Consider the following 21,713-nt stretch of genomic DNA (forward strand, 5'->3'; position numbering starts at 1 on the left):
TATTCACAATAGATGCAAAAAAATTCCCACAAATGAAAAAAGACAGAGGTGACAGGGCAGTATCTTATTCAAGATGCAACAATAATTTCGATTCTATATAATAATTTCATATGTATTCGTTATACTGAATAATCCTGTAAAAATCTCCTAATATGCTACATTTAGAATTTTATCAAGTACTTTGACACAGTAACAAAAAAGCAAAAGTTGTCTTCAGTATCTGTAATATTATTGCCAAACGGGGCTTAAAAGAACCCATGTATGTAAGGATAAATAAGTCATAAAACAAATTATGACTTAACGATTTCAACAGGAAAAGAACACTGTTACCCAGGGCACTATCTCCTCAATTATGAATGTGTTTCTTCCAAAAATGTGTTTGCAAATTATTTTCTGGAGCAAAGACCTTATTTCCAACACCGGAATCACATGAAGGGTGTTTTAGTTCCCAAGGCAAATCCAAAACAGTGTCTCTTATTCATGATGTCATGAGACTATAAAACAGTATTATTGGTACTACTATGTAACCAAGAAAACCAAAAGTTTATTTTCAAGGCCCATGTTTCTCTGTTAGCTCCAGTTGTTCTAGTTCTCAGTAGTAAGTTTTTCTAGTTTTCAAAAGTAAGAGAAATCCCAACATTCCAGGCAGGAGTGGAGTCTAAGCAGCAGAGGGTAAAAGAAGAGATGCTGCAGAAAGGGACTGAGTCTGCATGAGCAACCATGATCAGTACCTGTGATCTAGTTCTTTGCTGCCTAAATCTCTGTGCCCTAGGTCTCCAGCAGCAACTAGCAGAGAGAGGCAGGCCCACATTTTTGGTAACAAGTGATGGTCAAAGAAAAGTGAGAAGAAGCACAGGCAATGAATAAGGTCACTGAAAAGGTGGAAGGATAATGCCAGCAGTAGCCTCTGTGGGTAACTGAATCCCCACCTCAGGAAAATCACACCATTCATGAATACATGAACACACACACACATATAAATACACAATCAGCAGGTATCAATTTAATATCCTAAATGGAACCCTGCAAGCTAGTTCAAAATACTAGTTACTATTCAATATTTTTAACTGCCCTAATTCAGCATTTTCTGCCATGCTCTCTGCTATTAGTGAGAATGACTTACATTCTACATATTTAATTGATGTGTTGGTATATAACCCCAATTAAAGACTTTGTGCTAAGAAATATTTGTGGTCTTGTCTCACCTTTCTCAGGGGACATACAGACATAATTGAGACAGCTCAGTAAGTCATATGGAAAAATCTCTTAGAAAATAAAGGTCAAAGATTAAGCAGGATAGTCATTGAATTAATTTGTCTTCCTAACAGGAGTTACTCCACAGGTCAACACTAAAGTCATTGATGGATAGGTTTCTCATTCTGTTCTCCGTGTGTAAGAAGAACAAGTTGCTGATTTCCTCTGGTGGCCATTTTCTTGTCTCAGAAGAATATATTCATAAATTCTGCACAGCTGTGATTTAGTAGTATGACAAAAATGAAGAATGTGTTTCCCTTTCCACAAAGAAACCAAAGTACAAATCTTATCCTTTGATCACCCTCCCCCATCATCATCACTCAGCCAGGTGAAGGGTTTTTTATAACCCAACAATTTGCAAAGGTAATGACATATTGCTGCCTCAAAGTCATGCTGACTAAAATTTTCAAGCTTTGTGTAAACATACCTACTACTGAACTGCTGGCTTTTATGTTATATGGCAATGATTCCTACAGATAAAAGTGTCTTGCAAACAAGTAATTTTGACCTGCATGCTAAGTGCTCTTTGATCGTAACCGACTCTTTGCAACCCTGAGGACTGTCATCCGCCAGGCTCCTCTCTCCATGGAATTCTCCAGGCAAGAATATCAGAGTGGGTTGCCATGCCCTCTTCCAGGAGATCTTCCCGACCGACCCAGGGATCAAATCTGTGTCTCTTACATCTCCTGTATTGGCAGGTGGGTTCTTTACCACTAGCACCACCTGGGAGCCCAAATTTTGACCTATCCTCAGATATAAATAATGATCCCTCCAAATTGTTTTAGAGAATTAAAAAGAGCTCAAAATAGAAAAGGGCTTTCCAACTTAAGGAAATCAAATCTTTCAACTTGTACTAATATCACAAAAATTTTTCATCTTTGGATGGTTTGTATTGTATTGTTGACACATTTTGAAGAGAAATAAAGAAACAGAATCTAATCATTATGTTTTACTTATAGAATGCTTTTTTTAAAAAATGTTTTTTAAATGAGTTCTTCTGATCCCATCCATTTAGAGTATTTTAATATAACAGCAAATTTCCACTGTGGAAACAAGGAAGAGTTAAACAATTTTATAGCTAGAAAGAATCTTAGAGATCCTACAACACATATCCTCACACTTACAAATGAAACAGGGTATGTGTGTCTGAGAGACCTGCCTAAGCCATAAGTTAGTGGTGGAACTGGCTTATTAGGCCTATTGTGCTCAATTTCTCCCTAGGGAAACACAGCGATGCAGGTCATACCAAATTCCTTCACAACAGCCCAACAACTGGCCAGAGAATCATTCTGTGGACACCATTCAATATTAACACCATTATTTATTCATTCCCATTGCTAATTTCCTGGTAAAGACTGTCACCAGTATATAAAGTATGTCAACTTATTCTCTTGACATTTCCATCATCTCATTATTCTTAAACACAGACTAATCAGAGTCTACTCTATCCTTTAGCTTGCATTTTTCCTCTTAAAAGCCTACCATGGAGCTTGCATTGCCTTGTAAATTAGATTTAACCTGACAAAACATACAGTTTTCCCTAATTTGATAGCTGTTATCTATCCTTATACCCTCTATTCCAACCTCTACCTCAGCAAGGGTATCTTTTTTATCCCTCTTTATGTGCATGTCATTTGTCTTAGTGCCTAAATTTTGATAATCATGATAATATTAAAGCACCTATTACTTATGTCAGATTCTGTTCTCAGTGCTTTAAATCCATTTATTTCTTTAGCATTTACAATAATTCCACAGCTATAATTTGTCACATTCACATTTTATTGTTCCATGATTTAAGTGTTTTGATACAGTTTTTTTTTTGAATTTTATTTTATTTTTAAATTATTCTACTGTGGCTGCAATGAATTATCATACATTCAGAGGCTTAAAACCACACACTTATTAGCTTAGTATCTTGTACAAACCTGACAGGGGTCTCATTGAGTTAAAATTTAAGTGCTGATAGGGTTTGTTCTGGGGGTCTTAGGGGAGAATCTTCTTCTTTGGCTTTTCTACCTGCTTAATTAGCTCTTAATTCATTCTTAGCTCTTATCATGATCCAGTATCCTGTATATCATACTTGTGTGTGTGTGTGTGTTTGCTTAACCACTGTGAAAACGTAATTGCCCTGATGGCAAGACTTTTCATTTTCTATTTTTTGTAGTTATGTGCTAATGTCTTAGAACAATGCTTGATACATCATGAGCACTCAGTCCAGTTACGAATGAATGAGTCAAAATTTTGCTCTGCCACTTAATAACATGCTATTTGGGAAAAGATAGACTTTTAAAGCCTAATTTTTTCATATGTAAACTGGCATTATTAATACCAAGAGATTGTTTTTAAGGAGACATTGAGGTTATATCTGGGAATACCGGAGCACAAGACCTGGCATGTGGTATGAACAAATAGTATTATTATTAATTAAAATAGAACTCTGTTCTATTTTCTTCACAGAACCTATCCAAATTACCCTATTTCTTTACTCATATATTAATTGTCCCATGAAATTAAAATCTTATATACTTTGCCTCTGTATCTCTAGTACCCAGCCTAGGAACTGGTACAAAGTAGGAACTGAAGAATGTTTGCTGAATTAACGCTACTCGTACAGGTAAGAACTTTAGAGGCCTTTTATTCTACCACATGGAACAACAGACTGGTTCCAAATAGGAAAAGGAGTACATCAAGGCTGTATATTGTCACCCTGTTTATTTAACTTATATGCAGAGTACATCATGAGAAATGCTGGGATGGAAGAAACACAAGCTGGAATCAAGATTGCTGGGAGAAATATCAATAACCTCAGATATGCAGATGACACCACCCTTATGGCAGAAAGTGAAGAGGAACTAAAAAGCCTCTTGAGGAAAGTGAAAGAGGAGAGTGAAAAAGTTGGCTTAAAGCTCAACATTCAGAAAACGAAGATCATGGCATCTGGTCCCATCACTTCAGGCAAATAGATGGGGAAACAGTGGAAACAGTGTCACACTTTATTCTTTTGGGCTCCAAAATCACTACAGATGGTGACTGCAGCCATGATATTAAAAGACGCTTATTCCTTGGAAGGAAAGTTATGACCAACCTAGACAGCATATTAAAAAGCAGAGACATTACTTTGCCAACAAAAGTCCATCTAGTCAAGGTTATGGCTTTTCCAGTAGTCATGTATGGATATGAGAGTTGGACTATAAAGTAATTAGCCTCCAATTAAAATAAATAAATTAATTTTTTAAAAAAGAAAGCTGAGTGCCGAAAAATTGATGCTTTTGAACTATGGTGTTGGAGAAGATTCTTGAGAGTCCCTTGGACTACAAGGAAATCCAATCAGTCCATCCTAAAGGAGATCAGTCCTGAGTGTTCATTGGAAGGACTAATGTTGAAGCTGAAAACTCTGATACTTTGACCACCTGATGCGAAGAGCTGACTCACTTGAGAAGACCCTGATGCTGGGAAAGATTGAAGGTGGGAGGAGAAGGGGATGGCAGAGGATGAGACGGTTGGATGGCATCACCAACTCAATGGACATGAGTTTGGGTAAACCCCGGGAGGTGGACATGAGTTTGGGTAAACCCCGGGAGATGGTGATGGACAGGGGCCCTGGCATGCTGCAGTCCATGGGGTCACAAAGAGTTGGACAAAACCAAGTGACTGAACTGAACTGAATATACCACTTAAAGCTGTGCCCACTATTACAATGACTTTGTTGTGTGTTTTTATGGATTCAGTTTCAAAACTCAAAGTGGGATGCAGAGTAGTGTCTGAGTAACGAGGAGGGGAGAAGCTTTGAATTCTCCTTATTGTAAAAGTTCTTTACATTTTATGTGTTATTTAACTCTATTAGAATCTGATGAAAGCCAAGAACACTCCCCTCAAATTTCACATCCCTACCACAGCACAGTATTTTAGGTCCTAAAGACCATTTGATCAAACCTGTTCACAAGCCTCAAATAAAGAACCTTAAAATCTACCTAGAGGTTATGGTATATGATTAAATACGACACCGTATGTTAATATAGCAGGAATAGGCTATGGTGACAGAAAGCAGGCACCAAGTTATTATTATAGGCCAGGTGAGGTACTATTTTGAAGATGTGAATTAACACTGTTGTGGTGGAGCTGGAGAAAACACACTTAAGCAAAGCCAAGTCTATTATCTGAGTGTTTTGGAAAGTGTTGGAGAAGAAGTCATCCCTGACTCTAATATTGCCATCCTCGGTAGACCTGTACTTTGTATGTTTTTTACTTAAAAATAGTTATATTGGCTATGTGAAGAACTTGTGAAGAAAGAAAAGTTCAGAAGCACTTTAATGAACTTTTCCTCTATTTACTTCCCACATAATAAACTTAAACGTGTTTTAGCTCTCATCACATTACAATCCAGACCTCATCCACCAGATGATTATTCTTGGGGGATTCTTTGGCCTATAAAGAGAGGACTTCACAACCATTAAAAAGTCCCTAAAACACACTCTCACAGAACTGCTTCAACTGTCACCACAATACAGTGTTATAACTAGAAATAGTACCAAGTCATGCAACGAACATAATATTCCTACTTCTACTCTCAGGGTGTCAGGAAGGACCCTGAGCTACTTGATCATCAGATATTAAAAAGCAGCTGTTTCATGTCACATGAAGTGACCACTACTGCTTACAAGTCATGATAAGTAAATCCTGCCCAATCTTGATGGGGGATTGACACTTAAAATTGGCTCTAATATATACTGGCCAGAATAGACTGTAAAAAAATTTTTTTTAATTTCTCTTCTTTAATATTCCAAGAAGAAATAACTCCTCACCACAGACAAAAAAAAAAAAAAGAGTCCAATTTGGAAGACTTCAATGAAACTAATTTATACTACAATAGAAAAATCTAGCTTGATATCTGCCTCTATTAAAGTTGGTGAATTCAAAAAACTCCTGAGTCTTATTTGTCAAAATATCACTCACAAAGATACTGAAACGCTTATTTTTTTTTTCTCTTATGGAAAACTATTTTTTCTCTTATGGAAAACTAGGATGATTAGAGAAAGAAGCTGAAGAAGGAAATGGCAACCCACTCCAGTATTCTTGCTTGGAAAATCCCATGGACAGAGGAGCCTGGAAGGCTACAGTCCATGGGTCACAAAGAGTCGGGAACGACTTAGCGACTAAGCAAACAACAACAACATAGAAAGAATACTTTTAGAAAGTAGTATCTCCAGGTTCCCTAAAATTTATGTCAAACTCAGTATTATTTACTTTACAAAATAAAAAGATCATGACAATTTTTATTAAAAAATATACAAAGCAAAAGATAAATAACTCACTAAATAACGATTGATTTATTTCATTTGGGGAACCTCTCTGTTTAAGACTTGATAGAAAGCTGTGAATTTTTTAAAAATGAGAAAGGTACAACTCTTGCCCTCAGGAAGTTCCTTGCCAAATATTGGAAATAAATTATTTAACAAAGTCACTATTCATCAAAAGCCATAATATTTATTAAAAGATATTCGGATCACACCCAGAGAGCCCCAAGCATCCAGAAGTGAAAACATGGGGCAACAGAAGCAAGAGATGATGTGGAAAGCCTAAACTGGAAGCAGAGGGGCTTGCAGAGGCAGGTCAATGCCTGGGAGAGCATACTGAACATGGCGGGTGTTAACCCACCAATGGGGGTTGAGTAGGTGACAACTTTGACAATTGTGAAGCATAGATTTGGTGGCAGGAAAAGAAAAAAAAAAGAGATAATTTGGAGATACTGCAATTGCCCACCTAAGAGATTTTGAAGTCTTGAGGTGAATTCTAGAAATATGGTATCTAGAAAGCAAAATCATAGAACTCTATGACTGACAACAATGAGGCAAGTGAGTGAGGGAGAGGAAGAGCGGAGGATGACTGGAACAACTGACTCTGTCTGGGAGGAAGACAGAGGACAGTTGGGGGAGGAAGGTCAGGTCCTCATAGGGCCAGTGACAGAAAATGACCCCTGCATCAATTCCATTCCATGTGTTCTGAAAGTTCAATACCTCATCCAGCAAAGAGACCTGCTCTATTTTACCTCTGGACAAATCAACTAACCCCTTCATAGATCCAATATTTTATACTGGGAAAATACTGTAACTCTTTCAAAATGTATGTTATTAGTAGAACATTTTTAAGTTTGTTAATTTAGAACAAGGTACATCATCCCCTCCCTTGCTAAATGTCTTATGTTTCAATCATCTTCAAGTTAACTACTGCTATGCTGATCACAAGGCACCTAATTTGGGGGGAGGAGGGTGGTCTCAAATTGTTCTTACTATAAACCAGAGTCTGTAACTTTAGAATTCAACTATATTGAGGTATAATTTGGAGATCAAACCAGTCAATCCTAAAGGAAATCAACCTTGAATATTCCTTGGAAGGACTGATGCTGAAGCTAAAGCACTAATATTTTGGCTACCTGATGCGAAGAGCTGACTCACTGGAAAGGACCCTGATGCTGGGAAAGATTGAAGGCAGGAGGAGAAGGGGATGACAGAGGATGAGATGGTTGGATGGCATAATAGACTCAATGGACATGGGTTTGAGCAAACTCTGGGGAGATAGTGAAGGACAGGGAAGCCTGGCATGCTGCAGTCCATGGGGTCCCAAAGAGTCGGACACGACTGAACAACATAATTTGCCTAAAATAATATACACATATTTAAATGTACATTTCTAGAGTTTCAATGTATTAATGATCTCATATAACAACCACCACAATCAAGAAATCATATATTTCTATTACCTCCCCAAATTCTGCTATGTCTTTTTCTAGCTAATTCCCTCTCCCTGACCGTCCAGTGTGGTAACCATGAAGGTCAGTCTCTATTCAAAAGTTTATTTAGGGAAAGATGTGTTATCAGTCTCCCACTGCAGCAGCCACAAGATCCACTGCAGTGTAAGAACTAAGGTCAGGCTCCAGCCAATGACTGAGAACAGCAGAAACTAGGACCTGGACATTTCTGTCCAGTGTATGACTCCTCAACCAGCAATCTTTGTACCAGAGCTCTCTGTTGGAAGCTCAGACATCCCCTGAGCTGCACTGCAGCCTGAGGTTCTTCCTGCCCAATTCTCCCTTCAACCTCTTCTTAAATGGATCACAAACCTGCATGGTGGTCTCAAAGCTTTCTGAGCCTCCTTTTGCTCCCATTCTCCCTTCACAGGTTATTACCCTCAATAAATTTCTTGTAATTCTTACTCCATTTGGTATCTGCTTCCTGGATGACTCCCTGATGCTTCCTGAATTGATACTCTGCTTCCAACAACAGCTGATCTACTTTTTGTCAGCGGAGATAAGACTTGTGTTTTCTATGATTATAGTATGTATTCATTTGTGCATGGCTTCTTTCACTCAGCATGACAATTTGAGGACTTATTGATTTTGCTGAAGTTGTCAGGAGCTAATTGCATTTTTATTGCTAAGCAGTATTCTATCAGAACTTTTGACTGGCAACTGAGTTGTTACCAGTTGGAGCTAGTAATAGTGAAGCTGCCATGAATGGCTCTGTGTAATTCTCTGTATGGACATATCTTTTCATTGATCTTAAATATGCAGCAGTGAAACTACTGGTCATGAATTAGGTATGTTTTCAATTTTATAGGAAACTGCTTTTCTAAAGTTACTATAGCATTTTAAAATCTCATTGAAAGTATATAAAAATTCTAGTTGTTCCACATCTTATACCACCTTGCTATTAATAATAATGCTTTTTTCATTCCATGTATTACAATGGATATGTACTGATATCTCACTGTGGCTTTATTTTACATCTCCCTATTGACCAATGAAGCTGAGTGTTATATATCTTATTTTGCCCATTATTTTTTTTTATTGAGTTGGAGAGTCATTTAAATATTCTGCATACAAGTATTTTACCATGACATACTCGGTAATTTTCTATTGTTTATCTGAAAGCTTTATCCGAAATATTAACTTTAGCTTTATTGATAGAAAAGAAGTTTAAGATTTTTAAAGGACCAGGATACCAAGAGCAGTACCTAACATGTTTTGATGTAATACCATAGCATCTTTACTATGTACTATTTATATTCTACATCCTTAATCTCATTGAATCCTCAGAGCAACACTGTGGAATTTATCATTATTATCACTTTTCAGATGAAGAACCAGAAGCACTGCATGCATGTAACACTGCACCAGCAGGCGGCACAGGCTTTCTGGCTCTAGATCCAAGCTCTGCGCTGAATCGCTCCTTATGGAAGGCACCTATTTTTATTGAGCCATTTAGAGATTCCATAATGTTTCATGTTATAATTTAGGCTAAAAACAGTAAAAACTGGGACACAAACTCAAACACCCCAGGGATTTGAACAATTAGAAGAATAATGAGCACTTGACACGTGCAATCAAACTGTCAACATGCAACATACAACCCAAATGTTCCCAGAAATCTCAGTGTCATGAAAAGGCAATTCTTGAGTTAAGTATTCAGGTAACTTGGGTCCTTCCCTGTAGCCTTACAAGTTAGTCTAAAGATGAAAACCTGTAATTAACCTGCACTTAAACACCTACACATAAAGGAAAACTTTAAAAATAATGCAGCATCAAGCAATATTAATATTTTATCTAATCATATTGCTTGCACACACATTAAATACTCATTAATGAGTATGAATACTGCCAAAACAAATTTTTGGCAGTACTGTTCAAAACGAATTTTTTTGTGAGTCACATATGTAATTTAAAATCTAATTGCCACATTAAAATCTAAAAGGAAACAAATGAGTTTTATATTTTATTTAAGATATCATTCAAAATATTACAGCTTTAACATGTAATTTACATAAACACTCGAGAAGTTTTATTAATTTTTTCCATAATAAGTCTTTGACATCAAGTGTGCATTTTACACTTGCATCTCAATTTAGGCTGGCTACATTTCAAGTGCTTAATAGCAGCATGAGTTTAGGGTCTACCATAATGGATGATGCAGGTGTAGAAACCAACCTGAAACATTTATTAAGTACCTATCATACGTAAAAATTGTATTACCTACTAAGTAAACCAACAGGAAAAAAATCACAGTGCACCTCTAAGGTAATTACAATGAATTTGTGAAAAAAGATTTTCTACTGAGAAGACAATTGACAGCATGCAGCCATCTCTGAGAAGTTCAGTAGTGTTTGTAAGAGCAGGTTTGTAGAGCAAGTTTTGTAAGAATTTATGTCAGGGATTTCTGAGATATTGAGCAAAAGTATGTGTCTTAAGTATGTGAGATTTAGGAAGAGGATTTAGGTATAAAATATATACATATATATAGAGGTAGAAAAAGCTTGATACATTCCAGTGACAATAGATGAGCCAGCATTACAGACTTCATAAACTAGAAATTGAATTTGAAGAGTGTTCAAAGATTAGCCAGGTCTTAAGCATATGAATAAGCAAAGGAAGAGAGATATAACATTGAAACAAAAAAACGTAAACACTAAAATAACAGTCTAATGACATAAACATTCTTTTCTAATAAATGAGGTGCTAGTTAAATGTCTGAATGTTTGAATGGGATATGATGTGTCAAATGTATATATGGCAGCTAAAACTTTATTGGGAGGAAAAGAAAAGCCACAGGTTGATAAGCTGAGAGCCTAGTGTATTGATGAAGACCTAAGTTGATGAGAGTCTTATCCAAACCAAAATGGAAGCGATGGGAGAAATAATGGAAAAGATAAGGATCCTAGAATCATTTTATGACTAAATGTGGGAAGGATACACCAAAGGTTTACACTGTGGATCAAAGAGGAAACACTGGTATCAATGGTGATAAATGAATGGAGGGATTCATTCCTTGTTTGTAGGAAAGACTAAGTGCAACTATAGACTTAATGAAATCAAAGTGACTGTGATATCTAACTAAATATTTGCAGTGGACAAAGACATGAGAGTGCTTATAAGGAAAGAGATTCTGCTAGAAACATGCAAAGCAATAGTCATGAGACTATGTGACACTGCTGAGGGAAAAAGAACAAGAGTTACGGAGAGTAAGTCAGAAATCTACAAGGCAGATTAAAATAAAGGCCTACATTGTGAAAATGTGAGAAAGTTTTTGTAGAGAATGCTCTAGAGAATAAACTAAAGAAGAATAAAAGACTCAAATATCAGCTAGGTAGAAAGGCCATACGTATTGGTATGTGCAAACATACAGCTGCATAAATGTCAAGTTTACTATCTTATATGACAGTATTTCTATGTACACGATAACCTTTAACAGTACAGAAATGTAAGCAAGAGAGGATTGCCTGTGTAGTCACAAAATCCTTTTTCTATTATACCCTTGTCCCTGTCTTGCATAACACCACTGCATGTAATCTTAGTATTGTGTGTTCTCTTTATTAATAAATCCTTGTATAAATCTAAAGACAAACATGGCCTGCCAAGCCACACTCCAGGTTTAATTTTAATAAATTCCATAAAATGTTACCAAACATATTTTTGAGACCTTTATATTTTCACTGTTATTTCTTCCCATGCCTTCTATTTTTACTGATTTCTTTTGTGGATATACTGGTTTCTTTCTTTTACCTTTCAGAGACTCTCTCTACCCTACTCTTGTTTTGTGATAATAATGTGATACATTATTATAACTAAAGTCCAGAGTTTACCTTAGGGCTTACTCTTTGTTTTGTACAGTTCTGTGAATTCTAATAAATATATAATGCCATGTATCCATCACTTGGGCTTCAAAATCACTGCAGATGGTGACTGCAGCCAGGAAATTAAAACACACTTACTCCTTGGAAGAAAAGTTATGACCAACCTAGATAGCATATTCAAAAGCAGAGACATTACTTTGCCAACAAAGGTCCATCTAGTCAAGGCTATGGTTTTTCCAGTGGTCATGTATGGATGTGAGATTTGAACTGTGAAGAAAGCTGAGCACTGAAGAACTGATGCTTTTGAACTGTGGTGTTGGAGAAGACTCTTGAGAGTCCCTTGGACTGCAAGGAGATCCAACCAGTCCATTCTAAAGGAGATCAGCCCTGGGTGTTCTATGGAAGGAATGATGTTAAAGCTGAAACTCCAGTACTTTGGCCACCTCATGCGAAGAGTTGACTCATTGGAAAAAACTCTGATGCTGGGAGGGGTTGGGGGCAAGAGGAGAAGGGGACGACAGAGGATGACATGGCTGGATGGCATCACTGACTCGATGGATGTGAGTCTCAGTGAACTCCAGGAGTTGGTGATGGACCAAGTTGGTGATGGAGGGAGGCCTGGCGTGCTGCAATTCATGGGGTCGCAAAGAGTCGGACACGACTGAGCGACTGAACTGAACTGAACTGATCCATCACTACAGTATCATTAAGAATAGTTCTACTGGCCTGAACATCCTCTCTTCTCTATCTATTCACTCATCCCTCTGTCCTTACACCAACCTCTGACAACCACCGATCTTTTTAGTGTTTCCTTAACTGTCTTTTCCAGAATGCCATGTAGTTTGAACTACATAGGATGTAGGCTTTTCAGACTGGCCCATTTCACTTTGAAATATGCATTTAAGGATCTGCCATGTGTTTTGTAGCCTGCTAGCTCATTTCTTTTTCTCACCACATAATCTTTCATTATCTGAATGTACCAGAGTTTATTTATCCACTTACCTATTGAACGATGTTTTAGTTTTTCCCACATTTTGGCACTTATCTATAAAACTTCTAGAAACATCTATGCTGAGGATTTCCCAAAGAATATATTTTGAACTCCACTGGGTAATTGTTGAGGATAAGATTGCTGGAACATATGAGACACATATATTTAACTTTGAAAGACAGAGCCGAACTTTCTTCCCAGGTGGCTGCATCACATTGGATTCACACCAGTAACAACTGGTGGTTGTTACTGCTTCACATAATTACCAGCATTAGGTGCTGTGAATGCTTTGGATTTCAGCCATTCTAATAGGTGTGTAGTAGGCTTCATAGTTTGATAGCTATTTTGTGTGTTGGTAAATGTCTAAGGCAATAACAGAGGACCAAAGGTTCTGCTTTTCTATTCCTGTTGTGATTCAGTCACTCAGTCATGTCTGACTCTGTGACCCTTGGACGACAGCATGCCAGGCTTCCCTGTCCTTCACCATTTCCTAGAACTAGCTCCAAGGCAGGTCCATTGAATCAGTGATGCCATCCAATCACCTTACCCTCTGTCACCCGCTTCTCCTCCTGCCTTCAATCTTTCCCAGCATCAGGGTCTTTTCCAATGGGTTGGCTCTTCACATCAGGTGGCCAAACTACTGGGGCTTCACCTTCAGCATCCTTCTGATGAATATTCAGGGTTGATTTCCTTTGGGACTGACTGGTTTGCTCTCCCTGCAGTCCAAAGGACTCTCAAGAGTCTTCTCCAATACCACAGTTCAAAAGCATCAATTATTTGACACTCAGTCTTCTTTATGGTTCCACTCTCACATTCGTACATGACTGATGGAAAAACCATAGCTTTGACTATACAGAACTTTGTTGGCAAAGTGATATCTATGCCTTTTAATGTGCTGTCTATTTATGTCATAGGTTTTCTTCCAAGGAGCAAGCATCTTTTAATTTTATGGCTGCAGTCATTGTCTGCAGTGATTTTGGAGCCAAAGAAAATAAAGTCTGTCACTGTTTTCAGTGTTTCTCCATCTATTTACCATGAAGTGATGGGACCGGATGCCATGATCTTTGTCTTTTGAATGCTGAGTTTTAAGCCAGTCTTTTCACTCTCCTCTTTCACCTTCATTAAGAGACTCTTTAGTTCCTCTTTGCTTTCTGCCATTAGAGTGGTATAATCTGCATATATGAAGTTGTTGAAAGTTCTCCCAGCAATCTTGATTCCAGCTTGTGCATCATCCAGCCTGGCAATTCACATGAAGTACACTGCATGTAAGTTAAATAAACAGGATGACAATATACATCCTTGACGTACTCCTTTCCCAATTTGAACCAGTTCACTGTTCCATGTCTGGTACTAACTATTGCTTCTTGGATTTCCCTGGTGGCTCAGATGGTAAAGCGTCTGTCTACAATGTGGAGGACCTGGGTTTGATCTCTGGTCGGGAAGATTCCCTGGAGAAGGAAACGGCAACCCACTCCAGTACTCTTGCCTAGAAAATCCTATGGATGGAGGAGCCTGGTACAGGCTACTGTCCATGGGGTCGCAAAGAGTCGGACATAACTGAGCGACTTCACTTTCACTTTATTGCTTCTTGACCTGCATACAGGTTTCTTAGGAGTCAGGTAAGGTGGTCTGGTATTCCCATTTCTAAGAATTTTCCACAGTTTGTTGTGATCCACACAGTCAAAGACTTTAAAGTAATCAATGAAGCAACAGATGTTTTTCTGGAATTCTCTTGATTTTTCTATGATCTGACAGTTATTGGCAATTTGATCTCTGGTTCGTCTGCCTTTTCAGAATCCAGTTTGTATATGTGCAAGCTCTCGGTTCACATATTGCTGAAGCCTAGGTTGGAGGATTTTGAGCATTACCTTGCTAGCATGTGAAATGAGTGCAACTGTGTGGTAGTTGGAACGTTCTTTGGCACTGCCATTTTTGAAATTGGAATAAAAACTGACCTTTTCCAGTCCAGTGGCCACTGCTGAGTTTTCCCAAATTTGCTGGTATACTGAATGCAGCACTTTAACAGAATCATCTTTTAGGATTTGAAATAGCTCACCTGGAATCCCATCAACTCCATTAGCTTTGTTCATAGTGATGCTTCCTAAGGCCCACTTGACTTCTCATTCCAGGATGTCTGGCTCTAGGTGAGTGATCACATCATCGTGATTATCTGGGTCATGAAGATGCTTTTTGTATAGTTCTTCTGTGTATTCTTGCCAGTTTTTAATATCTTCTGCTCCTGTAAGGTCCATACAATTTCTGTCCTTTATTGTGCCCATCTTTGCATGAAATGTTCCCTTGGTATCTCTAATTTTCTTAAACAGATCTCTAATCTTTCCCATTCTGTTGTTTTCCTCTATTCCTTTGCATTGTTGACTTAGGAAGTGTTTCTTATGTCTCCTTACTATTCTTTGGTACTCTGCATTCAGATGGATATATCTTTCTTTTACTCCTTTGCCTTTTACTTCTCTTCTTTTCTCAGCTATTTTCAAGGGCTCCTCAAACAAGCATTTTGCCTTTTTCCATTTCTTTTTCTTGGGGATGATTTTGTTCACTGCCTCCTGTACAAAGTTATTCTGTCCCTAGTTCTTCAGGCACTCTATCAAATCTAATCCCTTGAATCTTCTTGTCCCTTCCACTGTATAATCATAAGGTACTTGATTTCTATTATAGTGATGAGGAAATGTATTGAAATTATAAAAAGGCTGGTTGCTAAATAAAAGAATTTTCTAACAGCCAAACTGTTCAACTAAGGAGTGAAGAAGGTTGACTTAACGACACACATAGGAAATAAACCTTTCCCTGTCTATTCTTGCACTGATATCAGTGTTCCATTTGGTAAAGATTTGAACACTACTGACTGTCTATACCTATTAATCGCTAGCAAGTTTGAGTAGCGGACACTTTTTCTGATACATACAAATTCACAAGTGAGAATCATGTGACTCGAGATGCGAGACTCTCCTGGGACATGCAGTGATCTCTATAATGTGGGGCAAGCACTTAGCCTGGCATCACTGAGCTTCAGTTTGTTCCATCTGAGCCACTCAATAATTGTGTAAAGTTGGTTCACTTGATTTCTAAAAATTTCAAAACTGATTTTGTGAAATGGAAAATACATTCCTTTTCTCTAGCCATCTTATTGTGAAGCTGTTGTAATAAAAACAAGCACTTAATAATAACTATCTGTGTGTCTGATACCATGCGAACAATTTGAGAAAGATAAAGCACTACCTATAAGGTCGTACCCATGATGGTCTTTACCCCAAAGAGTTCACTGTGTGTCAGGAAAGCTCACAACTAAACATAGAACAAAATGATCTGTGCTGCAGACACACTACTACACGTGTCCTCTGGAACACTAAAGCAGGATGGGAGAGAACTATATAACTATGAAACTCTCTTGTGCCAGGCTCTGGGCCCACTCTTGTCTCAGGTTGTTACCACACTTCTGAGATATGAATTTTAGTATTCTTACTTTATACAGATCATGTGACTGAATAACGAAGCAACTTGTTCATGGATACATAGCTAATGAATTTAGTTTAATTCCACTTTTCATGGAGAATTCGAGAAGGCTACATCATATACCCTTAACTACAGTGGCCATTTCTAGAATTCAATCGATACTACATATAGTAGATTATTCTTGTTAACAGCAGGAAAATGTGGGAACACTTTACATGGGATCCTTAAAGGCAAGCTTCCTATTTATTCAATAATTATTTTATTTGGTTTCTTTAATAAATGATACTGGGAAAACTGGACAGCTACATGTAGAAAAAATGAAATTAGAAAATTTTTTAACACTATACACAAAAATAAACTCAAAATGGATTGTAACGGCTGTGTGCAAAGTCACTTCAGTCATGTTCAACTCTTTGTGACCCTATGGACTACAGCCTGCCAGCCTCCTCTGTCCATGAGATTTTCCAGGCAAGACTCCTGCCTGGAGTGGGTTGCCATGCCCTCCTCCACGGGATTTTCCCAACTCAGGAATTGAACCCATGTCTCTTATGTCTCCTGCATTGGCAGGCGGGTACTTTACCACCAGTGCCACATGTGTTCTTGTCTGGAGAATCCCAGGGACGGGAGAGCCTTGTGGGCTGCCATCTATGGGGTCACGCAGAGTCGGACACAACTGACGTGACTTAGCAGCAGCAGCAGCAGCAGCAACCACATGGGAAGCCCCAGAATGGAGTAAAGACCTAAATATAAGACTGGATACTATAAAACTCTTAGAGAAAAACACAGGCAGAACACTCTTTGACATCAATCACAGAAATATCTTTCTTGATCCATCTCCTAGTATAATGGGAATAAAAACAAACAGATGGGACATCAGTTCAGTTCAGTTCAGTTGCTCAGTGTTGTCCAACTCTTTGTGACCCCATGAATCGCAGCATGCCAGGCCTCCCTGTCCATCACCAACTCCCGGAGTTCACTCAGACTCATGTCCATTGAGTCAGTGATGCCATCCAGCCATTTCATCCTCTGTTGTCCCCTTCTCTTCCTGCTCCCAATCCCTCCCAGCATCAGTCTTTTCCAATGAGTCAACTCTTCGAATGAGGTAGCCAAAGTATTGGAGTTTCAGCTTCAGCATCATTCCCTCCAAAGAAATTCCAGGGCTGATCTCCTTCAGAATGGACTGGTTGGATCTCCTTGCAGTCCAAGGGACTCTCAAGAGTCTTCTCCAACACCACAGTTCAAAAGCATCAATTCTTCGGTGCTCAGCTTTCTTCACAGTCCAATTCTCACATCCATACATGACCACTGGAAAAACCATTGCCTTGACTAGACAGACCTTTGTTGGCAAAGTAATATCTCTGCTTTTCAATACGCTATCTAGTTTGGTCATAACTTTCCTTCCAAGGAGTAAGCGTCTTTTAATTTCATGGTTGCAGTCACCATCTGCAGTGATTTTGGAGCCCAAAAAAATAAAGTCTGACACTGTTTCCCCATCTATTTCCCATGAAGTGATGGGACCAGATGCCATGATCTTTGTTTTCTGAATGTTGAGCTTTAAGCCAACTTTTTCACTCTCCACTTTCACTTTCATCAAGAGGCTTTTTAGGTCCTATTCACCGTCTGCCATAAGGGTGGTATCATCTGCACCCTTATGCAGATGAGGTCCTTATGGGACCTAATCGAAAACAAAAGATTTGCATAGCCAAGGAAACCATAAAACTAAAAAACTGGCAGAATGGGATAAAAATATTTGCAAACAATGAGAACAAAACAATGGGATTAGTCTCCAAAATTTACAAACAGCTCATGCAGTACAATATCAAAAAGAAAAAAGACCCCAATCAAAAATGGACAGAAAACCTAAGTAGATATTTCTCCATAGAAGATACTCAGATGGCTAGTAAGCACGTGAAAATATACTCAACTTCACTAATCATTACAGAAATGCAAATAGAAACTACAGTGAGGTATCACCTCATACCAGTCAGAATGGAGATCATCAAAAAGGCTACAAACAATAATGTTGGAAAGGGTGTGGAGAAAAGGAAACCCTCCTACACTACTGGTGGGAATGTAAATTGGTACAAACACTGTGGACAACAATATGGAAGTTCCTTAAGAAACTAAACACAGAAGTGCTATATGATCCAGCAATCCTACTCCTGGGCATATATCCAGAGAAAAACATGCTTTAAAAGGATACATACATCCCAATGTTCACTACAGAAATGCTTACAATAACTAAGATATGGAATCAGTCTAAATGTCCACTCACAGATGATGAATGCATAAAGAAGACATGGCACATGTATACAATGGAATATTACTTAGCCATTAAAAACAATAAAATAATGCCATTTCAGCAACATAGGTGGATCTGGAGATTGTCATATTAAGTGAAATAAGACCGAGAAAGACCAATATCATATGATATTGCTTATGTGATGTTGCTTATATAGAGTCTTAAAAATGACAACAATGAACTTACTTACAAAACAGAAACAGACTCTCAGACTTGGAGAATGAATTTACAGTTACCAGAGGGTGGGGAAGCATGAGGGGAGAGACAGACCAGGAGTTTGAGATTGACATGTACACACTACTATATTAAAACAAATAACCAACAAGCACAGGGAACTCTTCAGTACTCTGTAATAACTTAAATGGGAAAAGAATTTGAAATAGACATATGTACATGTATATGCATAAATGAATCACTTTGCTGTGTACTTGAAACTAACACAACATTGTTAATTAACTCCAACATAAGACAAAAATTTTTTAATTAGTTTTAGATATTGGCTCTGGGCTCATATTGCTATTTTATTTTTCCTCTTATCAACCAAGAAAGAAAAAAAAGAAAGGGAAAAAAATCCACACAAAACAGCTACACTTTATTTGTGACCTTCAGTACCAATCAAGACTGAATAGTATATCAAGATAAATTTGTGGCAGATGTAGTATCCTCTCTATCTCATTTTCATGGTTGCCCAGAAGTTAAGAGGCTTGGAATGATTCCAGCTTGACAAGGAGAAAAAGATATTGAACTAAGCGCCTAGAGTCTAAAATAGATCTGGGAAAACTATTCCTTTAGCTTTACTGAAATTTGTTGCAATAGCTGTTACACAGAGTTGGGTTGGATATTCTTTACTTTCCTAAGATCAAAGAACATTTTTATTCATTCTTGTATCCTAAAAGTTATCAGTGCATATAGCACTGGACATAAATTCATTAAATATTAATTGAATATCAGATGTGAAAAGAGGTAGGAATGTAAATAGGACCTCATATAATTTGTGGGAGCTATTTATGGTCTCTATTTGTCTATGAGGTTGCTCTTTAAACAGTTTTGCTATTAGAGTCATTACTGGTTGCTCTCTAAGGAATCCCCTTCAACCTTCACTGAAAATACAGTGTTTAAAAAGAACACGTGTACACCTGTGGCAGATCCATGTTGACATATGGCAAAACCAATACAATATTGTAAAGTAATTAGCCTCCAATTAAAACAAATTTATATTAAAAAAAAAGAATGAAAACGAAGAATGCAAACTGTGTCTAACATAGATCACCTAAAGGATCTGAAATGAGCAGATAAAAGATGACAAGTTTTAATATCCAGACATAATTGGTTCTGAAAAGAAATGACTCTATCAAATAGTGTGAAATGTGCCTGAATGAAACCCAACAATGGTGTTCTCAGAAACAATGCACCTTAGAAAAGTTAATATCAGCCAAGTACATTATAACACACCACCCAACTTTTCTCCCAGTGAGATTTACAGAAACAATGTATCTCCAACAGGAAAAACTCCAATGTTATATTAAATGAGAACTACACTTCAAATATTTTAAAACAGATTCCTAAAGTAGCAAAATGAACTCTAAAAACACTAATAAATCGTCTATCAATAATCCTAACAAGAACGTACAAAAAACAAATTAAGAAAGAAATATTTAGAATTGAGAGAGACGCTCATAGGTACTGCCATTAAAAGCAAGTTGTGAATCAATCTGAAAAATAATATTAGACATATAACCAAAGTAAAAAAAGAAGAAAATTCACAAAAATATTACACAGATAAACACTTTTAAAAGTCTATTTTACCAAATTTAAGAAATAAATTTTAAAAGAATTAACCTTGGGGGAAGTAAAATCCATCTCTTTCTATGTGGCTGATTTGAGTTCAAAGTTTGGGTAGGCAACCACTAAGTGAACATTTTAGGCTGAAATAATTCCACAAAATGTTACAAACAATAAACAAAACAAAATTTGGCACCCTGATTCATATAACCAATTTTCCCAAAAATTTTAATTCAGTAGAGAGCATGAATTCCAAGCAAATATCCAAGACTTTTTTTTGTGTAGGCATAAAAAAGTACAGATGATCACCATCACTGTGGTTGGCTTTGGGAGTCAAGTGTGGAGAGGGATACAACCATCTGCTCTCGGGCCCCTCAAATTTTACTCTATCAATTAAAAGGGGTCCTAACACAGAAAGTGAAAAGGACTGTGGCCCTCAAGTTATCCTGCTCACACCACTGACCCAGGCATCTCAATCTGAGAAATATATTTTGGATCAAGAAAGAAAATATATGCTAAATTTGCCTTGATTGTGAAGCTAGTGGCCCTTAACACATAGTTTTCCTATAGGTAGGATATCAATTAATTCCCTTCTACAAAGGAGGATATGTTAAACTAAAATGGTTTCAACCAGATCAGACATTACATTAGGCAGAATTTATCCCTTGTTTTTAATGAATTGTTTACTGTAAAGAAAATCTATCACACTCAAAGATACACCTTGCAGTTAGAATATTCTAGATAAACCAGTACAACCTATGAATAAGTTATCAAGTTTCACTTGATCAAAATTCAGAGATGACTACTGCATATCACAAAAATTATCTAGCTCTTAATGTTTTTCTCTGCTCCTAATGACATCTGTATTGCTGAAGTATTCCAGAAGAAATAAGTGAAGGAGCCTGTTGTCTCAGCCAGTACCACTCAGAGTTGCACATGGCTGATGAGTCCGGGTGGTAAGAAACGACACACTGTTCCTCAGCGGGCAGCCTTTCCCTCCCTCTTATCTTCTTGCAACTGAACACTGTCACATTCCTTGCAGAGGAAACACATTTCAGAGCTGTCATCCTTGCACAAAACGCAGAAGCAGCGGGGGGAGTTCCTTTTTCAATCTGCTTAAACATTTCATTTTATTATTTATATATCAATTACCATGTGAAAGTCTTAAGTTTGTGTTTGGATATAAAACACAGTAAGTTGTTTTGGAAGGCATTACTTTCAAAGGAAGACACACAGCAGCAAGTCAGGAGCAAGGGCTCATCCCTTTTCAAGAGCAATCGGAAGCTTTCTGCC

General features: G+C 37.6%; 1 protein-coding gene across 18 annotated transcripts in view; it reads right to left on the reverse strand.

The window, feature by feature from the left end:
* Positions 1–21,713, reverse strand: part of SNCA (synuclein alpha) — a 148,867-nt gene that overhangs the window by 90,587 nt on the left and 36,567 nt on the right. For 6 of the 18 annotated variants that reach the window (XM_086406487.1, XM_086406484.1, XM_086406485.1 and 3 more), the window contains exon 5: positions 3,066–21,532. The exons of 11 other annotated variants lie outside the window; for them this stretch is intronic. In XM_086406487.1, the coding sequence (XP_086262613.1) occupies positions 21,272–21,532 (261 nt within the window). In that variant the 3' untranslated portion in view covers positions 3,066–21,271. Of the gene's footprint in view, positions 1–3,065; positions 21,533–21,713 lie in introns of those variants that run through there. One more of the 18 variants, XM_086406501.1, reaches the window with a different exon arrangement.

The sequence above is a fragment of the Bos grunniens genome, chromosome 6, assembly GCF_055505025.1.
Source record: "Bos grunniens cultivar Pamir isolate PY7600 chromosome 6, Bosgru_T2T1.0, whole genome shotgun sequence".
Classification (NCBI taxonomy): Eukaryota; Metazoa; Chordata; class Mammalia; order Artiodactyla; family Bovidae; genus Bos; species Bos grunniens.